Genomic DNA, 18424 nt, shown 5'->3' on the forward strand with positions numbered 1-18424 from the left:
TGTCCATGGGGTCGTGATGGGTCGAACACGACTTCGCAATTAACAACCAGAAGAATAGACTCTCTTGAATAGAGTCTAATTCTATTGGCTTTCAAAAGCCAATAGGAATTGTCCAAGTTGTCTCTGCCCTGCTGAGCCCGCCAAAAGTCCCATTCTGCAAACGGTGCTGCACCAGTTGAGTAGTCCTCGACTTACGACTGGTTGGGGGTCACGGCATTAAAAAGGTTGAGAACCACTGATTTAGTGTATTGGCCAAATTAATTATTCAGTACTGCTTTCTTCAACTTCCCTTTTAGGTTTTTAGGACTACCAAAATGGAAGTTATCCAAAACCCTCAATTCCCATAAGAATATTAGGTGCGGACTAATGTCTAAGTGCAGAAAGAACACACATGGAAAAGGTGATCATCCAGACAACTTGTTGATTGGAAAAATTAACATATGTTGATGAAAAAAAATAATAAAAAATAAAATAAAATAAAGGAAAAGGTGATCATTGTGAGTCCTTCATTAAGTTTCCTTAGAATTAATCTTTGGAAAGTTCTCAAATTCTGAGGTAAATCAGCCCAAATCTGGAGTGGAGCAAATTTCATCAAATTTCAAATTTCAGCTTTCTAGGTAGTCACTCTCATACTTATGAGATTTAAAGAAGGGAAAAAATATATAATGACCTTTTGAAGAAGACCAAGGGGAGCAGAGCAATTTCCATTTAGTGGGTCCCTATCTGACACAATTTTCATTTTATAATAGAGAAGGGAGGTAGCGTGCTTCCCAATTCTCTCCAGGCTCTGAATAGTTGCCTCATAAAAGTGAAATATATTTCAAGTTGAATTCATATCCAGTATATTTAATTGAAACAGTTTCTTTACAATAGAATAGAGATATTTTTTTTTTACTTCTATCTCTTTTTACAGGCCATTTCTTTTACTTTCCAGTCTAGCTACAGTCCCATTTCTTTTGGCGTATCAGGAACATATTTGGCTATGTACATGAGAGTTTCTGATGACTGTGCCCAAAGATTTCCCTATATTTCAGCATCATTCTCTGGGAATTGTACTAGCAGCTACTCCAGCTTTTACCCATCTGTCTGAAACTGATAGAATGAATCAGATCTCCCTGATAGCTGATGAAGTCCTGGGAGAAACACAGAGGTAGGTTTCTATTGTATTATTTTGATCAGTTTAAATTGAAAAAGTAATACAAAAGTAAAAAAAACAATAAAGAAAAAAGGAAGGAAAAAGAAAAAAAGAAATAAATAACTTCCAATTTTCTTAACACTGTTATAAATACTTTTTATGTTACCCTGACTGAAATCATATCATAATTTCTTTCTTTCCACAATCTACCCTTTCTAATCATTCAATCCATATGTCACTGTTTCGCCAGCAAAAAGTCCATAAAGGATTTCAGTATTTCAATGGAATTATGTAGGAGAGCAAAGGATAATCTAACAAGAACACAAATAATAATCTTAATTGACAACATCAAGCAATTGTTCAATATATTTTAAGAATTGTGAAATGATTTGTATGAGTTATAAGTTTATAGGTATCTGTGTTATTGGTAAGTTTGAATGAAGTAGATCCTGGCTGTATTCTTTTCCAAAGAAGAAAAGAGTTCTTACAAGATATTTAACAACATATATTTCTTCTGTGAAGGCTACATAATGGAAATGAGTGTGTCATATTACTCCTCACTATCCTTTCCTCTGATCTTTGTCACTTTTGCTGAACCTGGTCTGTAGCCTTCTTATACATATTAGGCAGAAATGCTTGATTCTGTGGGATCCTTGATATGGAGTTTGTTGGTTTTTTTGTAGACATTTCATTACCAAACAAGGTAACATCATCAGTTCTAGCCTAATCTGCAAGAAAACTATCAAGAATAGGGAGCACCAAAACCCTACAGTTCAACCCTGAGCTACAAATATTCTCTTCTAATGATTTCTGATTCCATTAATGTGTTGTATTCTGTTTTCTGTTTGGGGATGAATCATGTATGAATTGTTCCAACATTCAGGTTTTGTTATGACAATCGCAAGACAGGAGTTGACTTATTATCTGGAAAATGCAGCATGTTCTGATAATTTATTGAGACTATCTTTGGTACTGTTCCATGTTAATGAAAAGATACAGTAGTGTTGCTGAATAATCCAGATAGATGGATTGGAAATCAAAGATGTGTGAACTGACATTGTATTATAGTAGATTGGATGTACAATTTTCTCTTCCTCTTCCCTATCTATATTTTGCAATTTAACTCATTGTCCATCAATATCTCTGCTCTGTAGGCAAAATGCCAAGATTGGGGTCTGAGAACCTCACTTCAGAAACAGGATTCATCCTCTTGGGACTCACCTCTCATCGAAAAGAACAAATTCTGCTCTTTGCGATCTTCCTAACAATCTACTTGCTCACAATTTTGGGTAACCTGCTAATCATCCTATTGGTAAACACTGATGTTCAACTGCACACACCTATGTATTTCTTTCTCAGCCACCTTGCAGGCCTGGATATTGTGTATGTCACTACCACTTTGCCTCAGACTTTAGCCCATCTCTTGGCTGGAAAAGGTGTGCTGTCCTTGACACGTTGCATGTTACAGGGAGGTAGTGCTCTGAGCTTGGGGAGTACTGAATGTTTGCTGTTGGGTGTCATGGCTTATGATCGCTACTTGGCCATCTGCAACCCCTTGAGATATATCTCTGCCATGGACAAAAAGCACCAACATCTGCTTGCCACCTCCTGCTGGATCATAGCTGGTGTCTTCTCGATGGTCAATGTTGTTTTTATCCTTCACCATTCCTTCTGTGGTCCTAATCATATTAACCACTTTTTCTGTGAGCTGCATTTTTTGCTAGATCTTGCATGTGATGATATAAAAGTCACCAAAGCCATTTTCAATGGTCTGTCAGCATTTATTGTTCTGGTTCCCTTTGGGGTCATCTTGTGTTCCTATAGTTGCATCCTGTATTCCATTTGTCAAATGCAGTCCACTACAAGATGGCAGAAAGCTTTCTCCACCTGTGGCTCCCATCTTGTTGTGGTCTCTTTGTTCTATGGCACTATCATGTCTATATACATAATCCCTCAATCAAGCTCATTTCCTGACAGAAACAAAAACATTGCAGTTATGTATCTTGTGGTCACTCCCCTCCTTAACCCCATCATTTACACTTTGCGGAATAAGGATGTCCACAGGGCTGTGGTCAAAGTATGGAAAAGAAGGAACTTTGAAGGAAAACTATGAACATTCTTCTCTTGTTGAATTCATCTATTTTGACTTAAAGGCTATTATTTAAGGTCAATATCAATATTTTACTAAAATGATTTAGCTGTTCATCTGTGAGTAGTTTCTGAAACATCAGACATGATTATCACCTAACTGGAATGCAATTTTATTCTGATTCCTCTAACATCGTTCAAATGAAGGCTTGGAACAAAAAGCAGAAGGATCTCAATCTTTTTTTAATTATTGAAAACCCGCTGCAAAAAAAGCACCGTAGAACCCTGTATGCTGATAGTTTTCTGTAGAGGTAAAAAAAATGGGACAATATTAGGACAAATTTTCAAGCAAATTTTCTTAGTTTGGTTTGAAACTCACAAGAAATAGCATAATTGTGCAAGGAATGTAGCTTTCTCAGCAGCCAATGTAACCTAATGCTAGTATCTTGGTGTAAAACACTGTAGCACAATGTGGTATCAACAATAGAAATCAAGTACTTCTCCTTTATACTGTTTAACAGAAAAAAAGGTTGTCTGTGAAAGATAACCCTTGGAAATGCTGAATCGGAATTGCAATAGAAATTGTTGAAGGGTATGTCTAAAATTCTCCAGAAATCCAATATCAGTTTAATTAACTCTGGAAATGAAAAAAAGATAATGAGGAAGAAGATGAAGATTTATAACCAAATCCAACCACACACAAAAATGTATTGAACAATAATGTAAAAGGTACACTCACACAATTTTGCTCAGTAAACATATACCTTTGCAGTTAAAACAACTGCATGCCCAAAATTTAAATTGGAACCATCTAAAACTCAAGCAGTTAGTTCTCAAAAATTGCCTAGAGGTTAACTCATCTCTCTTTCTTCACAGAATGAAATCCAGTATCAGTTTAAATCTGGAAATGAAAAAAAAGACAGTGAGGAAGAAGATGAGGAAGATTTACAACCAAATCAAAAAATTAACAATACTGTCCTGAACAATAATATAAATGATACACTCACACAATTTTTCTGTGTATGCTTATAGACATATACTATTGCAGTTAAAACCGTTGTATGCCCAAAATGTAAGATTTAAATTGGGGCCATCTAAAATTCAAGCAGTTAGTTCATAAAGACCAAGATGTTATCTCATCTCACTTTTTTCAGTGAAGGATATTTTACAATTCATCTTCTAAATCTTATGCTTACTGACATTCTTAATCAGGGATCTCCCTAAATTTATGGAAAGTTTTTGCTAACCAGTATTGAGGCAGAGCGTTGCATGACAATATAGCTGGACCAGACAGGCTGACATGTTAAGGGAAAGGGATGTTAAATTGGAACACCAAATTCTTCTATCAGCCTCTACTTCATTGAGTCTGTTGTAATGGGAACATTGAGATGGAAGGAGAATTTGAACTTCTCCTGTCCACTGTTAAAAGCAAGGAATCCAAAATATATTTCACAGTAGCAATCCAGTTTGTGTTAATCAATCTATAACAAAGGAGAGTCCATCACCTTCTGGAGCAGAAATTGATTTTCATCCAATTCTAATAGGGAGAAAATTTTGGAGGTTGGAAATATGCTGTTTTGTTTCCATGATTTTCCTTCTACCAAGGAAAACTATTCTATTCATGATTTCCAAAGAGCTCAACCTCTGATAATGTCCCAGTACTCAATCCATAGCCTGCAGAAGTCTATCTTAAGGTGACTTTTTATAAACCTAATGCAGATTTCCTTCATCCTAACTTTATATATATACATGGTATGCTACATATTGTAAATATGTATATTTTAAACTGTGCAGAGTTACCTTGTGGTAAGATGGAGGGTTTCAATAAATTTAATAAAATACATAAATAAATAAATGGTTTTTTTAATAATTGCATCATTTTATAGGTTAAAAATCAAATTATCTATTTTTAATTTGCATTATTCCATTTTTTAAAAAAAATGATTTTGACTAAATGCTTGACAAAGATCACTGTATTTTTAATTGATATTTATTTTACATATTTTATATATTCTTTGTGTGTTCAATCACACTTGGCCAATAAACAATTCTATTCTATTTTCTATTCTATTCTATTTTCTATTCTATTCTATTTTCTATTCCATTCTATTCTAGTCTAGTCTAGTCTAGCCTAGTCTAGTCTAGTCTATAGTCTAGTCTACTCTAGTCTATATAAAAGCAAACCTGTTGAAAGGGTCGAACAAAAAATCAAGATTTAGCAACTTTTGTACATCCTGCGGAAAACATAAAAAAAATATTGGCCTATTATATTTTGCGAAAAGGATCATTTATTCCCATATTGATTCAAAGGTAATTTTTCTGGTACATTGCATCAAATCATTTCTTTTGCTTTACAATGTGTTTCATATTACAGAAATTTTGGCTAAGGAGAAACATTTGTGCATAAATCTTTGGAAATTTGCTATGAATAATTAGACAAGAGAACCGAATGTTATTTGCATCTACCATGAAGTTAATAATTTTATTAGCAAGATCGGTGTCTGTGAAGTTTGATGCTTTTTGAGTTTCAAAATCTATAATTAAAAGAACTGAAATAATAATCAGGAAATATTATCTGATTAGAATTTTCCTGCCCGGTATATTAAATAAATCTGGAATTCTTTGTAATAAAATTTTCAGAAATGAAAGATATCCTGGATTTTATTTGGATACTCAAGCTGAAGGTTGACATGCCAATTGAAAAGCAACTCCTTTCTTAATTCAGCAACAAGGACTAGTTAAAAAGCACCACGCAGAATGTTCCTCCAACCCCTTAGAGCATGTGGGAATAAGAAATAGTAGAACTCATTGGCATGATCTTCTATTTCTTAGGAATATCACTTTGTCTATGGCTTATTATTCTAGAACATCTAACTGTTATTCATCAAAGTTACTCTAGATGTTTTGCTTTACATAAGAGACTTCATCAAGCTCTAATCCTTGTGGTGGAATCTCCACCTAGACTGGAGGGAGAGGACAAGAGAGGCCCAAGTTTAGAATTGTTGCACTGCAGTGAAAAGCACAAGCCGGTTCTCCCCCCCTTCCCCCGCCAGAATCCTTGAAACCTTAGCTTGCCATTCCCAAGAAATGCAGTGAGTCTGGTAAGATTCTTGTAACAGTTGAATGGTAATAAACTACTGTTGAGACTCTTCACAAGTAATTCTGATTGCTTTCATCTGACAATCATGCAGAATTTTCTTCTGAAGGATATCTCCTGAAAATGGAAAAATCATCTTAGTGTGACTGAACGTTTAGTAATGGGAGCATATATTTTTCCTCCTATTTAGACCCCATTACCAGGAGAATCATCCTAAATTGTTGTGTTTGAATTAGGTAAATATAATATCAGAAGCTCAACATATGTTTTTATCTGCATTGACCTCCGATAATTCACTGAATTTCCAAATTCTGCCTCATTCAAAGCCAATTGTAAACCAGCTCACAGCAACCCAAAAATTTAACACAAACTGATTAGATGAAGATTTTTTTTCTTTAAACCTCAAACATTAATTATGAGGTTAAAAGAAGGAGCAAAACATGTATAATGACTTACTGAAGAGGACCAAGGGGAGTGGAGTAATTTCCATTAAGTTGGTCTCTAGTTGACCAAAGCTCCCCTTATAATAAAGAAGGAAGTTAACATGTTCTCACTTCTCTTCAGATCCTGAATAATTGCTTCATAAAGGTATAATATATTTCAAGTTGAATTCAGCTCTTGTGGATTTAACTGACACCATTTTCTTGGCACTTGAAGACAAACTCTCTCTCTCTCTCTCTCTCTCTCTCTCTCTCTCTCTCTCTCTCTCTCTCTCTCTCTCTCTCTCTCTCTCTCTCTCTCTCTCTCTCTCGTTCGCCACTCAGTATGTTTCTTTCACTTCCCAGTCCAGTTATAACCCTATTTCTATTAGGTTATTAGAAGCCAAAAATGTTCCAAAAAGCAGGACCTAGGGTTGCTATTCCTACAATTGCCTGTGAATGTCACCTAAACATAAGGAAATCTTATCATTTCATAACCCCTTGAGATATTGTTACTTTAATTCATGCATACTAGTAGGGATGATCAAATAGACTGTAGCAGTCTATGATCCCTATAGGGTCATAAGACAATCTAAAAAACACATAAATAACAATCTAGTTTAGCTTATAATGTAAAGGAATTGTTCAAAAGATTTTGAGAGCTTTGAACTGATTAGTATGAGTTAGCAATTTATAGGTTTCTGTGTTATTGGTAACTTTGAATGAAGATGATCCTTATTGCATTCTTTCCCAACGGACAAAGGATTTTTTTTACTTAAGGACATATATTCCTTTTGTGGAGGTTTCAGATAAAGAAAGCCAGTGTTCCATATTACTCCTTACTGTTCTTCCATCTGATGTTTGTCACTCTTGCTGAAAATGGTCTATAGTTCTGCTACAGATATTAGGTAGAAAATCCAGATTATATTAATAAAGTGGTTTCTATTTGGAGGATAAATCATATGTGAATATCTCAACATTCAACTTTCATAATGGCAATCCCAAATAGGAGTTGATTCATTATCTAGTTAAGGCAGCACTTTGTGATAATCCATTGACAATGTTGTTGATACTGTTCTGTACTAATCAAAAGATACAGTAGTGTTGTTGAACAATCCAGACAGATGCATTGGAAACCAAGGATTTCTCAGCTGACATTGTGTTATAGTGGATATAGTAACTTCTCTCTCTCCTATCAATCAATGTTTTGCTATTAAACTCATTATCCATCAGTATCTCTGCTCTGTAGGCAGAATGCAAGATGAGTACTGAGAACTTCACTTCAGAAGCAGTGTTCATCCTCTTGGGACTCACCTCTCAAAGAAATCAACGCATTGTGCTATTTGTGGTCTTCCTAACAATGTATTTGCTCACAGTTTTGGGTAACCTGCTAATCATCATATTGGTACAGATTGACGCTCAACTGCACACACCTATGTACTTCTTTCTCAGCCATCTTGCAAGTCTGGACATAGCGTATGTCACTAGCTCTTTGCCTCTGACTTTAGCCCATCTCTTGGCTGGAAAAGGAATGCTTTCCTCAATAGGTTGCATTTTACAGGGAGGCAGTGCTCCGAGCTTGGGCAGTACTGAATGTTTGCTGCTGGGTGTCATGGCTTATGATCGCTACTTGGCTATCTGCAACCCCTTGAGATATGCCTCTGCCATGAACAGAAAGCACCAACATCTGCTTGCCATCTCCTGCTGGATTATAGGCTGCGTCGTCTCAATGGTCACTATTGTTTGCATCTTTCGTCATTCCTTCTCTGGTGCTAATCACATTAACCACTTCTTCTGTGAGCTGCGTTTTTTGCTAGCTCTTGCATGTGATGATGTAAACCACACCAAAGACATACTTAATGGTCTATCAGTATTTGTAGTTCTGGTTCCCTTTCTGGTTATCTTATGTTCTTATAGTTGCATCCTGTATTCAGTTTTTCAAATGCAGTCAGTTGCAGGATGTTATAAGGTCTTCTCTACCTGTGGCTCTCACCTTGTTGTGGTCACCTTGTTCTATGGTACCATCATCTCTATATACATAACCCCCCATTCAAGCTCATCTCCTGACAGGAACAAAAACATTGCGGTTATGTATCTTGTGGTCACTCCCCTGCTTAACCCCATCATTTACACTCTGCGGAATAAGGATGTCCACAGGGCTGTGATCAAGGTGTTGAAAAGTAGGAACTTTGAAGAAAAGCCATGAGGATTCTTGTCTTGTTGAATTCATCTCTTTTGACTCAAACCAATTACCGTACTTTCCGGCATATAAGATGACTTTCTAAAGTGTTGAAATCGGCGCCGAAGTCGGGGGTCGTCTTATATGCCGAGTCATCTTATACGCCAGAAATAACGGTAGTTTCCGGCATATAAGATGACTTTCTAGGCTTGCAACTCAGCACCAAAATCGGGGGTCATTTTATACGCCGGGTCGCCTTATACGCCGGAAAATACAGTATTTAAAGTCATGTTCAATATTTCACTAATCTTATTTTAATTCATTAAATTAATTTAAAAATCTTACTCTGCTTTGTTCCTCCACCCTAATCAATAAGTGAAATAAAGTACTTTGGATATAAATTGTTTCTCTAGATCGCAGGTCCTCAAACTTGGCCCTTTTATGACTTGTGGATTTCAACTCCCAGAATTCTGGGAGTTGAAGTCCACAAGTCATAAAAGGGCCAAGTTTGAAGACCCCTGCTCTAGATCAATGATGCAGACCCTTTAGATAATTATGTGTGTCATTGCTAAAGTTATATTAAAAACCAGAGACATTGTCTTACTGACAAAGATCCATATAATCAAAGCTGTGGTTTCCTCAGGAGTAATATATGGGTGTGAGAGTTGGACCATGAGGAAAGCTGAGTTCTTTTGAATTGTGATGTTGGAGAAGGCTCTTGAGAGTCCCTTGACTGCAAGGAGATCAAATCAGTCAATCCTAAAAGAAGTCAATTCTGACTGTTCTTTCGAAGGACACATACTGAAGCTAAAGCTCAAATACTTTGGCCACCTAATGAAAAGTGAGGTCTCTTTTAAAAATACCCTGATGTGGAAAAGTTTAAAGAAAAAAGAGAAGGGGATGGTAGAGGATGAGATGGTTAGATGGTGTCATCAATGCAACAAACATGAGTTTGGGCAAACTGTTGGAGACAGTGAAGGAAGCATGGGGTTGCATGTTCTGGTCCAAGGGATTGCAAAAAAGTCAGACATGGCTAGCAACTTAAATAAATGTAATAGGAATTATACTCTGGTTACACTATAAACTGGAAAAAGTTTAATTTTGGCCTTTGAAATTTAAAATTTTCACAAACAACTATAAGAAAGAGAACATGTAATTTGTTCAGGTTGGGTTTACATGTTTTTCAAAATATATCACACTATGTTGAAGTAAATATGCCTAAATATATAGGTGCAATTTCAATCATTATAATTCAGTGGTGAAAATATATGTTAAGTCTCTGGGTTAAAATTAATGCATTTTGTATTCCACGTTGCTTTTTGAGGTTCAGACGTACTTGCAGTTCCTAGGATTCTTACGAGTGAGTGCCCTTGAATATGAAATCAACAGTTCAGTTTTATAAAGAATTTGAAAAACAGGATTAAAGTTAACTTCAGTAAGTAACTGTGGAAAAAAGAACTAGGCTATCCAATTTGGGGAAATCAGTGGGTCTGGGTTTAAGAAATATAAAATGTATTTCATATTACTTGAGAAGGAAATTAATTTGGGGAATGGAATATTTTATGTTTACTGGATCTCTGAAAGGATGTTTTTAGAGGGGTGGACAACAGATTTTTTTTTTTTTTTTTGTATATGTGTGTATGTGAGTGTGTACATTATATGCAATTTGAAGGTTTTTTCAATCATACAATGTGGCTGTGTCCAGCCATTATGTTTTGGTTTTAAATCATAAGTTAATAAAAGTTTGGAAAGAATTATAATAGTCAAAGATTTAAATGTGATTATTAAAGTATATTCCTAAAGTAAAGAATTTGTCATTTTCTGAAGAATGTTGGCTGTACCAAATCTGGGATTCATTACAGAGGTTAATGGTATGTAAATGGTAATAAAATTATTCTCTTGATACCAAGGAATTAATGCAGGATATGGGTCTGTTATGTATTGTTTAAAATACTTAATATTTTAGATAAAGGGGGATTGGCGTTACTAGAGTGGGAAATATACTACCAAGCATCAAGCTTAACTTGGCTAAAAGATTGGATGTATTTGAAAAATACTAGAGTTTTAACAATAAAAGGACATGACTTGCAAGCAGGGTGGCATGCATTCCTATGGGACGAAAAACATAAAATACACAGATACTTTCAAAGACACATAGTTAGGAATGCATTGCTACAGACTTGGGAAAAAATAAAACAAAAACATTATATAAGAATTCCAATGTGGTTATCCCCAATAGAAGCTCTGAAATACCCAAACCTATTGGATATAAATAAGATAATTAGATATAAGGAATTAGTAAATGAACAGGGAAATTTGAAAACAAAACAAGAATTGGAACAAGATATTGGCAGAGAGATTGACTGGTGGACATTTACACAAATTCAATCTAAATATACAGAAGACAAAAAATTATATGAAATCCAAAAAGAGCCACAAGAATTGGATAAAACTATACATGGAACAGAAATAAAATTAATTAGCAATTTATACAAATTCCTACTGAGATATAAAATGGAAGACGAGGTTGTCAAAGACACAATGATTAGATGGGCAAAAAATTCCAGATATAATATAGAATTGGAGAAATGGGAAAAAATATGGGAAATAAATATAAAATTGACTATGTCGGCAGCATTCAAGGAAAACCAGTTGAAGATGTTTTACAGATGGCATCTTCCACCAGCAAAGCTTGCCAAGGTGTTCCAGAACAATTCACCAACATGCTGAAAATGTAAAAAAGTACATGGAACATAATATCATTTATGGTGGACATGCCCAGTTGCAAAAAAATACTGGTCTACAATAAGAAAATGGATCAAAGAAATAATAGACCAACCCGTAGACTGGAAACCAGAGATCTTTTTGTTGGGTATTTTACACAGAAAATATAGTAAAGAAATATGGTACTTAATTTTACATATAATAACAGTGGCAAGAATAGCATATGCACAGTGCTGGAAAAATGAGAATATACCATCAGAGGAAGAAGTAATAAGAAAAATCCTGGACTGTGCTGAGATGGACAAATTAACAAAAGAGATAAAAGAAAAGGAAGACACAGAGTATTATATTACATGGAACAAGTGGTATGTCTGGTTGGAGACTAGAAATAATAGAGGAGAATAAATATGGAAAGGTCAAAAGTGAAAATATGTGTATAATAATGTACAATAATAATAATATGAATGATTCTTAGTAAGAAGTAGAACATGAAGGAAGAAAAATGTAAATAAGAAATAACGGGGCAATAAGGACAAATATTCTAAAGAAGAACAAGGAGGGAAATGTAAATAATAGATTACCGTTACGCAATTGCTGTAAAAAAAAAGGAGTAGTATATTGTGTGTGTATGTGTGTTATGTTTTGCTTTGTTTTGTTGGTTAAAAATAAAAAAAATAAAATACTTAATATTTTGAAAGATGAGGTAATATGTTTCCATATGATCTACTTTAAATAATAAACTGAGGGACTGAAAGAATTCAAATTAATATTATATGGATAACATTAGCTTTTTCCATATTTCATTTTTCATTTCAGTTTTTCTTTCTTTTTATTATATATATATTTATTTACTTGAATCTCCAATAATGTATGTAGATTATTTTCTCACTTTTTGACAGCTAAAAAAAATTAAATGCAGAAGGAGAAAATGACTTTCTGCTCAGTCTTTCTTTTGTCAACATATAGAAATGTTCTCTTTGGAGGATTTAATATCTATATGTTGCTGTGACATACATTTTGAACACATTTTTTCAGTCAAAGAATGTCAAAAAATTGTGGGATTTTCTTCAGAAGGAAAGAACTTTTTACCTTTAATTTTTTATTTTTTATTGTCCAAAAGAGAAAGACTTTTTCTTCATTTTGCCATCTTACCTGCTTTAGGTTCCCAGGAGTTTTAATTAAGGAGCAGTACAACTATAATGATCTTTGGGAATTCTCTAAATGAATAGCTATTAGTTTATGAAACCCACAAATTTATTCCAAGTACTCAAACAAAGTGGACAATGTAACATGTCTATCCTGCCACACACTACATACAGTAATTTTAGTGGCAATTTCACTAAGTGGGTGACAACATTTTAGTGGACAACATTGGGTTGACTGGAGAAGCAGCCACCAAAGTCCTGAGAATCTGGAACTTAGGAGTGATGCAAACATATTGTGTAATTAGCATTTGCAGTATGCTCAGTGAAAAGGTCTCATAGAATAAACAAAAAATAATGTCTTTCTGCCCAATAAATCTTAGCTGAGCTCTTTGTCTCCATGGAAATAATCTCCTCTCCCAGGACATTATTAAAAAAATCTGCATGATAAAATGACTCTCCAATCACCTTCTAATCAATATTCTGAAGATAAGAAATAGTTGAGTAATTAACATTCACATAGAGAATAGAATAGAATAGAATAGAATAGAATAGAATAGAATAGAATAGAATAGAATAGAATAGAATAGAATAGAATAGAATAGAACAGTGGTGGCGAACCTATGGCACGGGTGCCAGAGGCGGCACACAGAGCCCTCTCTATGGGCACACGTGCTGTCGCCCCAGTCCTAGGCCTTCAGTTGGGTTTTATAAAACCTTTTTGCTTTAGGCCTCCGCTGCTGTGTGCAAAAAAAAAAAAAAGGTTCAATCAATCAGTCAACTTCTCGTGGGAAAAAAAAAAAGATCTTGCAAAGTTGGAATTGATTGATTGAACTTTTCGTCCCACCCAGTCTGCCATTGCCACCGCAGCCATGTCCACCCAATGGGCCACGCCCACCCAATTGGCCACACCTAGCCAATGGGCCACACCCACCCGGCACCCAATGATGCATAAGTGGGTTTTGGGTTGCAGTTTGGGCACTCGGTCTCTAAAAGGTTCACCATCACTGGAATAAGAATAACAGAGTTGGAAGGGACCTTGGAGATCTCCAAAGCACCTGAGGACAAGACAAGAAGCAATGGATGGAAACTAATCAAGGAGAGAAGCAACCTAGAACTAAGGAGAAACTTCCTGACAGTTAGAACAATTAACCAGTAGAACAACCTGCCTCCAGAAGTTGTGAATGCTCCAACACTGGAAGTTTTTAAGAAGAAATTGGACAACCATTTGTCTGAAATGGTGTAGGGCTTCCTGCTTGAGCATGGAGTTGGATAAAAAGATCTCCAAGGTCCCTTCCAATTCAGATATTCTGTTATTCTCAGCTACACTAATGACACATCAAGGATATAGCTGTCCTTCCAAAAGACAAATTCCCCCCAAAATAGTACTATTTTCCCCCAAATAAGTTCTACTGAAAATGGGAGCATCAGCTCAGATTGGTCTTGTAGGAGTTAAAGGCCTGTGTTCTCCTTTAAAGTGAGATCCTGTTGCCTAAGGAAGTATATCTGCAACAGCTTATTTGAATTTCTTTGTTTGCTTGTTTTTCATATTTCTGAACCACCCATTTCCCTCAAAGAGGGACCTGAATATTTTTTAAAAATAGAAAACGGTTTTATCTAGTTGAGACAGAACATTTGCCTCTGCTGTTATGAAAGGGAGATGCATATGGGTGACTAGGGCATTATTTTTATTATTATTTATTAAATTTATTGGCTGCCCATGATACCACAGGATAACTCCGGATGCCTTACAGTATGAAAAGAATGTCTTGCTTGGCCTTGTGCATATAATGAAAGAGATACAAAATCACAGGTTTTCTGTTTTGTGAGTCTTAGAGGAATATAAAGAAAGCATGAATGCTTCCATTATTACTGAAGCATCCTAGCCCCAGTTTAAAATTCTATGAAAAATCCTGATAAAGAGATTTGGTTTCAGTGGTTGCCACTCTTTCTCAGAAACCTGGTGTTCTCATTGGAAGCCAGAGACTTTATTTGAGTGGATTAAGACACTTCATTGGAGATATAGACTATGAAGCTGCAATGAAGAATCACTTGTATGAAAATCTAATTCTATATATATGTATGTTCCACATGTTAAGATTCTTTCACTCCTTTTGTGATAATAGACTACTTACAGTCCATTCCCATGCTGCTAGGTGGTTGCACCTGGCTTATGTTTCCCAAGCAGTGACATCTAGTTCCATTGTTAATTATCTTGCTGTCTCCAGTCTTCACACCATTATATTACTGTCTCAAAGTAACTTTTCTGTGGGCAGCCATATAGACGAGAAACAGTATGACCCAGAGTACAGTATCTTTGTGATGGAAATCAGACATTATCTCTTGATTCCTTGAAGAGGCCATTGATTCATGGCTTAAACATGCCAGTTTAGCTTTCAGTGGAACATAAGCCTATGCTATCCTAATCTACAAAGGGGTAGCATCTCATGTGAGAAAATATAGCTTTGTGACTCTCATGTTACTACATAGAACACTTAAACCATTTCATTGAACAGAGAGTTTGTAAACATCTACAAAACATCAATGGGGGATAATATAAGTTGAAAACAATAAATGATATCAGCCTTAATTTCTTTTTTAATATCACTCATAATCTGGCAGATATCAGAATGCTTTGAATAACAGAATAAAAGAATAACAGAATTGGAAGGGACCTTGGAGGTCTTCTAGTCCAACCCCCTGTTCTGGCAGGAAACCCTATACCATTTCAGACAAATGGTTGTCCAATCTCTTCTTTAAAACTTCCAGTGTTGGAGTATCCACAACTTCTGGAAGCAAGTCATTCCACTGATTAATTGTTCTAACTGTCAAGAAATGTCTCTTTAGTTCTAGGTTGCTTCTCTCCTTGATTAGTTTCCATCCATTGCTTCTTATTCTGCCTTCTTTGGAGAATAGCTTTACTTCCTCTTCTTTTTGGCAACCCCTGAGATATTGGAACTCAATGGAATTCTTTAGATAGAATGTACCTTGATCTCAACAAAACATATCTCATGTTCTTTTATTATTAAGGCGATAAAATGTTAGCTAGATATGGGATATCCTTAAATTCTGTTGTCTTCTTCAAACATCCTATTAACAAATAAACGGTTCAGCAATTACAGCAAAATAACACCTGTTAATAACACATGATGAAAATGGAAGACAATGGCAGGATTAATAGCAATAGGATAAGGAAACAAACATGGAAAAAGTTAGGAAATAAAAACTCTTCTATTTACTCATTTCTCCCACACACACACACATACACATATACATATACATACACAAAATAAAACTTGGCTTTATAGAAGGGATCTGCACATTTTAAGAAAGTATGGGGTCCATGCTCAAAAATGGCAACTTAGAAAGGTGAAACAGCTGAAAGTCAAGTGGCACAATGAACACTTTAGCTTATAAAAGAGAAGAAATTGTTCTCATGAAGAGTGTAGAGATTGTTGTGACAACAGGTTTATAAGCATAAAGAGTTAAATGACAGCTTAAATACATTCCATAATTTAAGATGCTAGTTTCCTAATTTATGGACCTGCTTTCTTTTTCTGACATTGACATATGTAGTGGCTAGGGAGAATTGTCATCACAAAAGTTCTGCACAACTGAATTGAGGAGAAGCTCTACCAATCAGGAATCTATTTTTGGAAATTGGAGATCCAGAAAAAAATATAGCAATTGAAGGAATAGTAGAGCTAGGTGTTGTTTTCTTTTTTAAAAAAAGTTATCAAAAGTAATTTAAGCCATTCTTTTTGCCTATGCTATTCCTATTCCTTTTGTATTATGTATATTGTGTGTTTTTTCTCCAGCCCTATTATAATAATCCCTGCATAAATTATGGTTGATTTTTCCATTCTCCTGTAGGCTTTCAACTTCAATCTAGTTCCTTAATCTTGACATCCATACTAAAAGACTTCAGTGCTTGTTGAATCAACATTTATATTCTGACAGTACTTTAACCTTGATTTATGGTCAATCCTACTTAATTTACAACAATGAAGACAAACATTTTATCTACTCTTGAATAATTCAACAATTGAGATAATTTCTTCTGGGAACAGAGGTAGATGTCATTATTTACCAAGTACTTATTGCCCTAGAGTGTGGATGGAGATATTTGGAGTTTTATGAGACTTCCATTTGAAGAAGATAAACTTATCACAGACATTGGTATATTTATATTCTCTTTACTACACTGTATAGGGTAGGTGATAGTTACAAATCTTGGGGATACTCCCCATTTGAAAACCATGAGGTAAGCAATTTTAATTTTCTTACAGTAAGTTTCTCTTTCAATACAGTATTTCCAACCTCTCCATCAATCTTCAGTATCCACCTCTCAAGCTAAAAAGACTTAATTAAACAAGATGAGAATGTTTTTTCTTCAAAGTCTTTTCAACATTTTGAGTGCTGCTAAATGTATGTCTTTGTTCCTTAGGGTGTAAATTATGGGGTTAAGAAGGGGAGTGATCACAAGGTAAAAAACAGCAATTTTCTTGTTACGATCAGAGGCTGAACTTGACTGGGGAACAATATACATAGAGATAATAGTGCCATAGAACAAGGTTACTACAGCAAGGTGGGAACCACAGGTGGAGAAAGCTTTATGCCATCCTCCTGTTGACCGCATGTGCAATACAGAATCCAGAATGTACCCATAGGAAGTCAGGATAACAAAAAGGGGAACGAGAACAATGAAACTCGAGAGACCAAAACCAATGACCTTGGTGATTCTTGTGTCACCACATGCAAGTTTTAGCACAGCAGGTGGTTCACAGATGAAGTGGTTGATGACGATCCCACAAAAGGGATGACGAAAGGTGCAGAGGACATAAATTGCAGAGAACACAAAACCAATGGTCCAACAGGATGTGGCAAGCAAGAATTGGTGATACCTGTCCATGGTTAATGCATACACCAATGGATGGCATATGGCCAAGTAGCGGTCATAAGCCATGGCTCCTAGTAGCAAACACTCAGTACTACCCATGGCCAGAGTCATGTAACCCTGCAGTGTACAACATACTAAGGAGATGACCCTATTTCCAGTCAAAAGGTGAATCAACATCTGAGGCAATGTGCTAGTAACATACCCAATTTCCATGCCAGCAAGATGGCCAAGAAAAAAGTACATGGGGGTATGCAGTTGAGAATCAGCCCATACCAGTATGATGATCAGAGTGTTTCCAAAGATGGTAAGCAAGTAGATAAGGAGAACAGTCACAAAAAGTAGCAGCCGTTTTTTGGGATGGCTGGTGAGCCCAAGTAGGATGAATTCTCTGGTGATGGTATAATTTTCAGCTTCCATTTTTCCTTCTGTTTGAGAAGAAAGATGAGGTTGGGACAAAATGAATGTCACTGAAAATAGAGTGACCTTTAATGAGATAATTCCTCCACATTTAATGAACAAATTCATCTTCTTTCAAAGAATCCTTATTTCTAGTATTGGCTTTCTGCAGGCATCATTCATATGTTTATCAGCCTCAGGAAAGATTGCTTTTTGTTCCAGCAACTTCATTTTTAGTGAATCTGTGTACAGAATACGACATTGGATATAATTAGCAAATAATGCATTGTTTACAATGTTGGAATGACTGAACATCATGAGCATTAAACAAAGAAATGGGAGAG

General features: G+C 35.5%; 3 protein-coding genes across 3 annotated transcripts; 2 read left to right on the forward strand and 1 right to left on the reverse strand.

The window, feature by feature from the left end:
- The first annotated feature begins 763 nt into the window (after window positions 1-763).
- On the forward strand, window positions 764-5067 carry LOC120297469 (olfactory receptor 2D2-like). The gene is made up of 2 exons (XM_039320113.1): window positions 764-1150; window positions 2290-5067. Exons 1-2 carry the CDS (start codon window positions 1126-1128, stop codon window positions 3246-3248), a joined length of 984 nt encoding a protein of 327 aa, XP_039176047.1. The 5' UTR covers window positions 764-1125; the 3' UTR covers window positions 3249-5067.
- A 2933-nt stretch (window positions 5068-8000) lies between these two features.
- LOC120297464 (olfactory receptor 2D2-like) lies at window positions 8001-8945 on the forward strand. Its single transcript, XM_039320107.1, has one exon. It carries the CDS (start codon window positions 8001-8003, stop codon window positions 8943-8945), a length of 945 nt encoding a protein of 314 aa, XP_039176041.1.
- Window positions 8946-17177: 8232 nt separating this feature from the next.
- On the reverse strand, window positions 17178-18219 carry LOC120297465 (olfactory receptor 472-like). Its single transcript, XM_039320108.1, has one exon. The coding sequence runs from the start codon at window positions 18207-18209 to the stop codon at window positions 17178-17180; it is 1032 nt and encodes a 343-aa protein (XP_039176042.1). The 5' UTR covers window positions 18210-18219.
- Window positions 18220-18424: the final 205 nt, after the last annotated feature.

Source organism: Crotalus tigris, unplaced genomic scaffold (assembly GCF_016545835.1).
Source record: "Crotalus tigris isolate CLP2741 ecotype Arizona unplaced genomic scaffold, ASM1654583v1 scf7180000023622.256236, whole genome shotgun sequence".
NCBI classification, from domain to species: domain Eukaryota; kingdom Metazoa; phylum Chordata; class Lepidosauria; order Squamata; family Viperidae; genus Crotalus; species Crotalus tigris.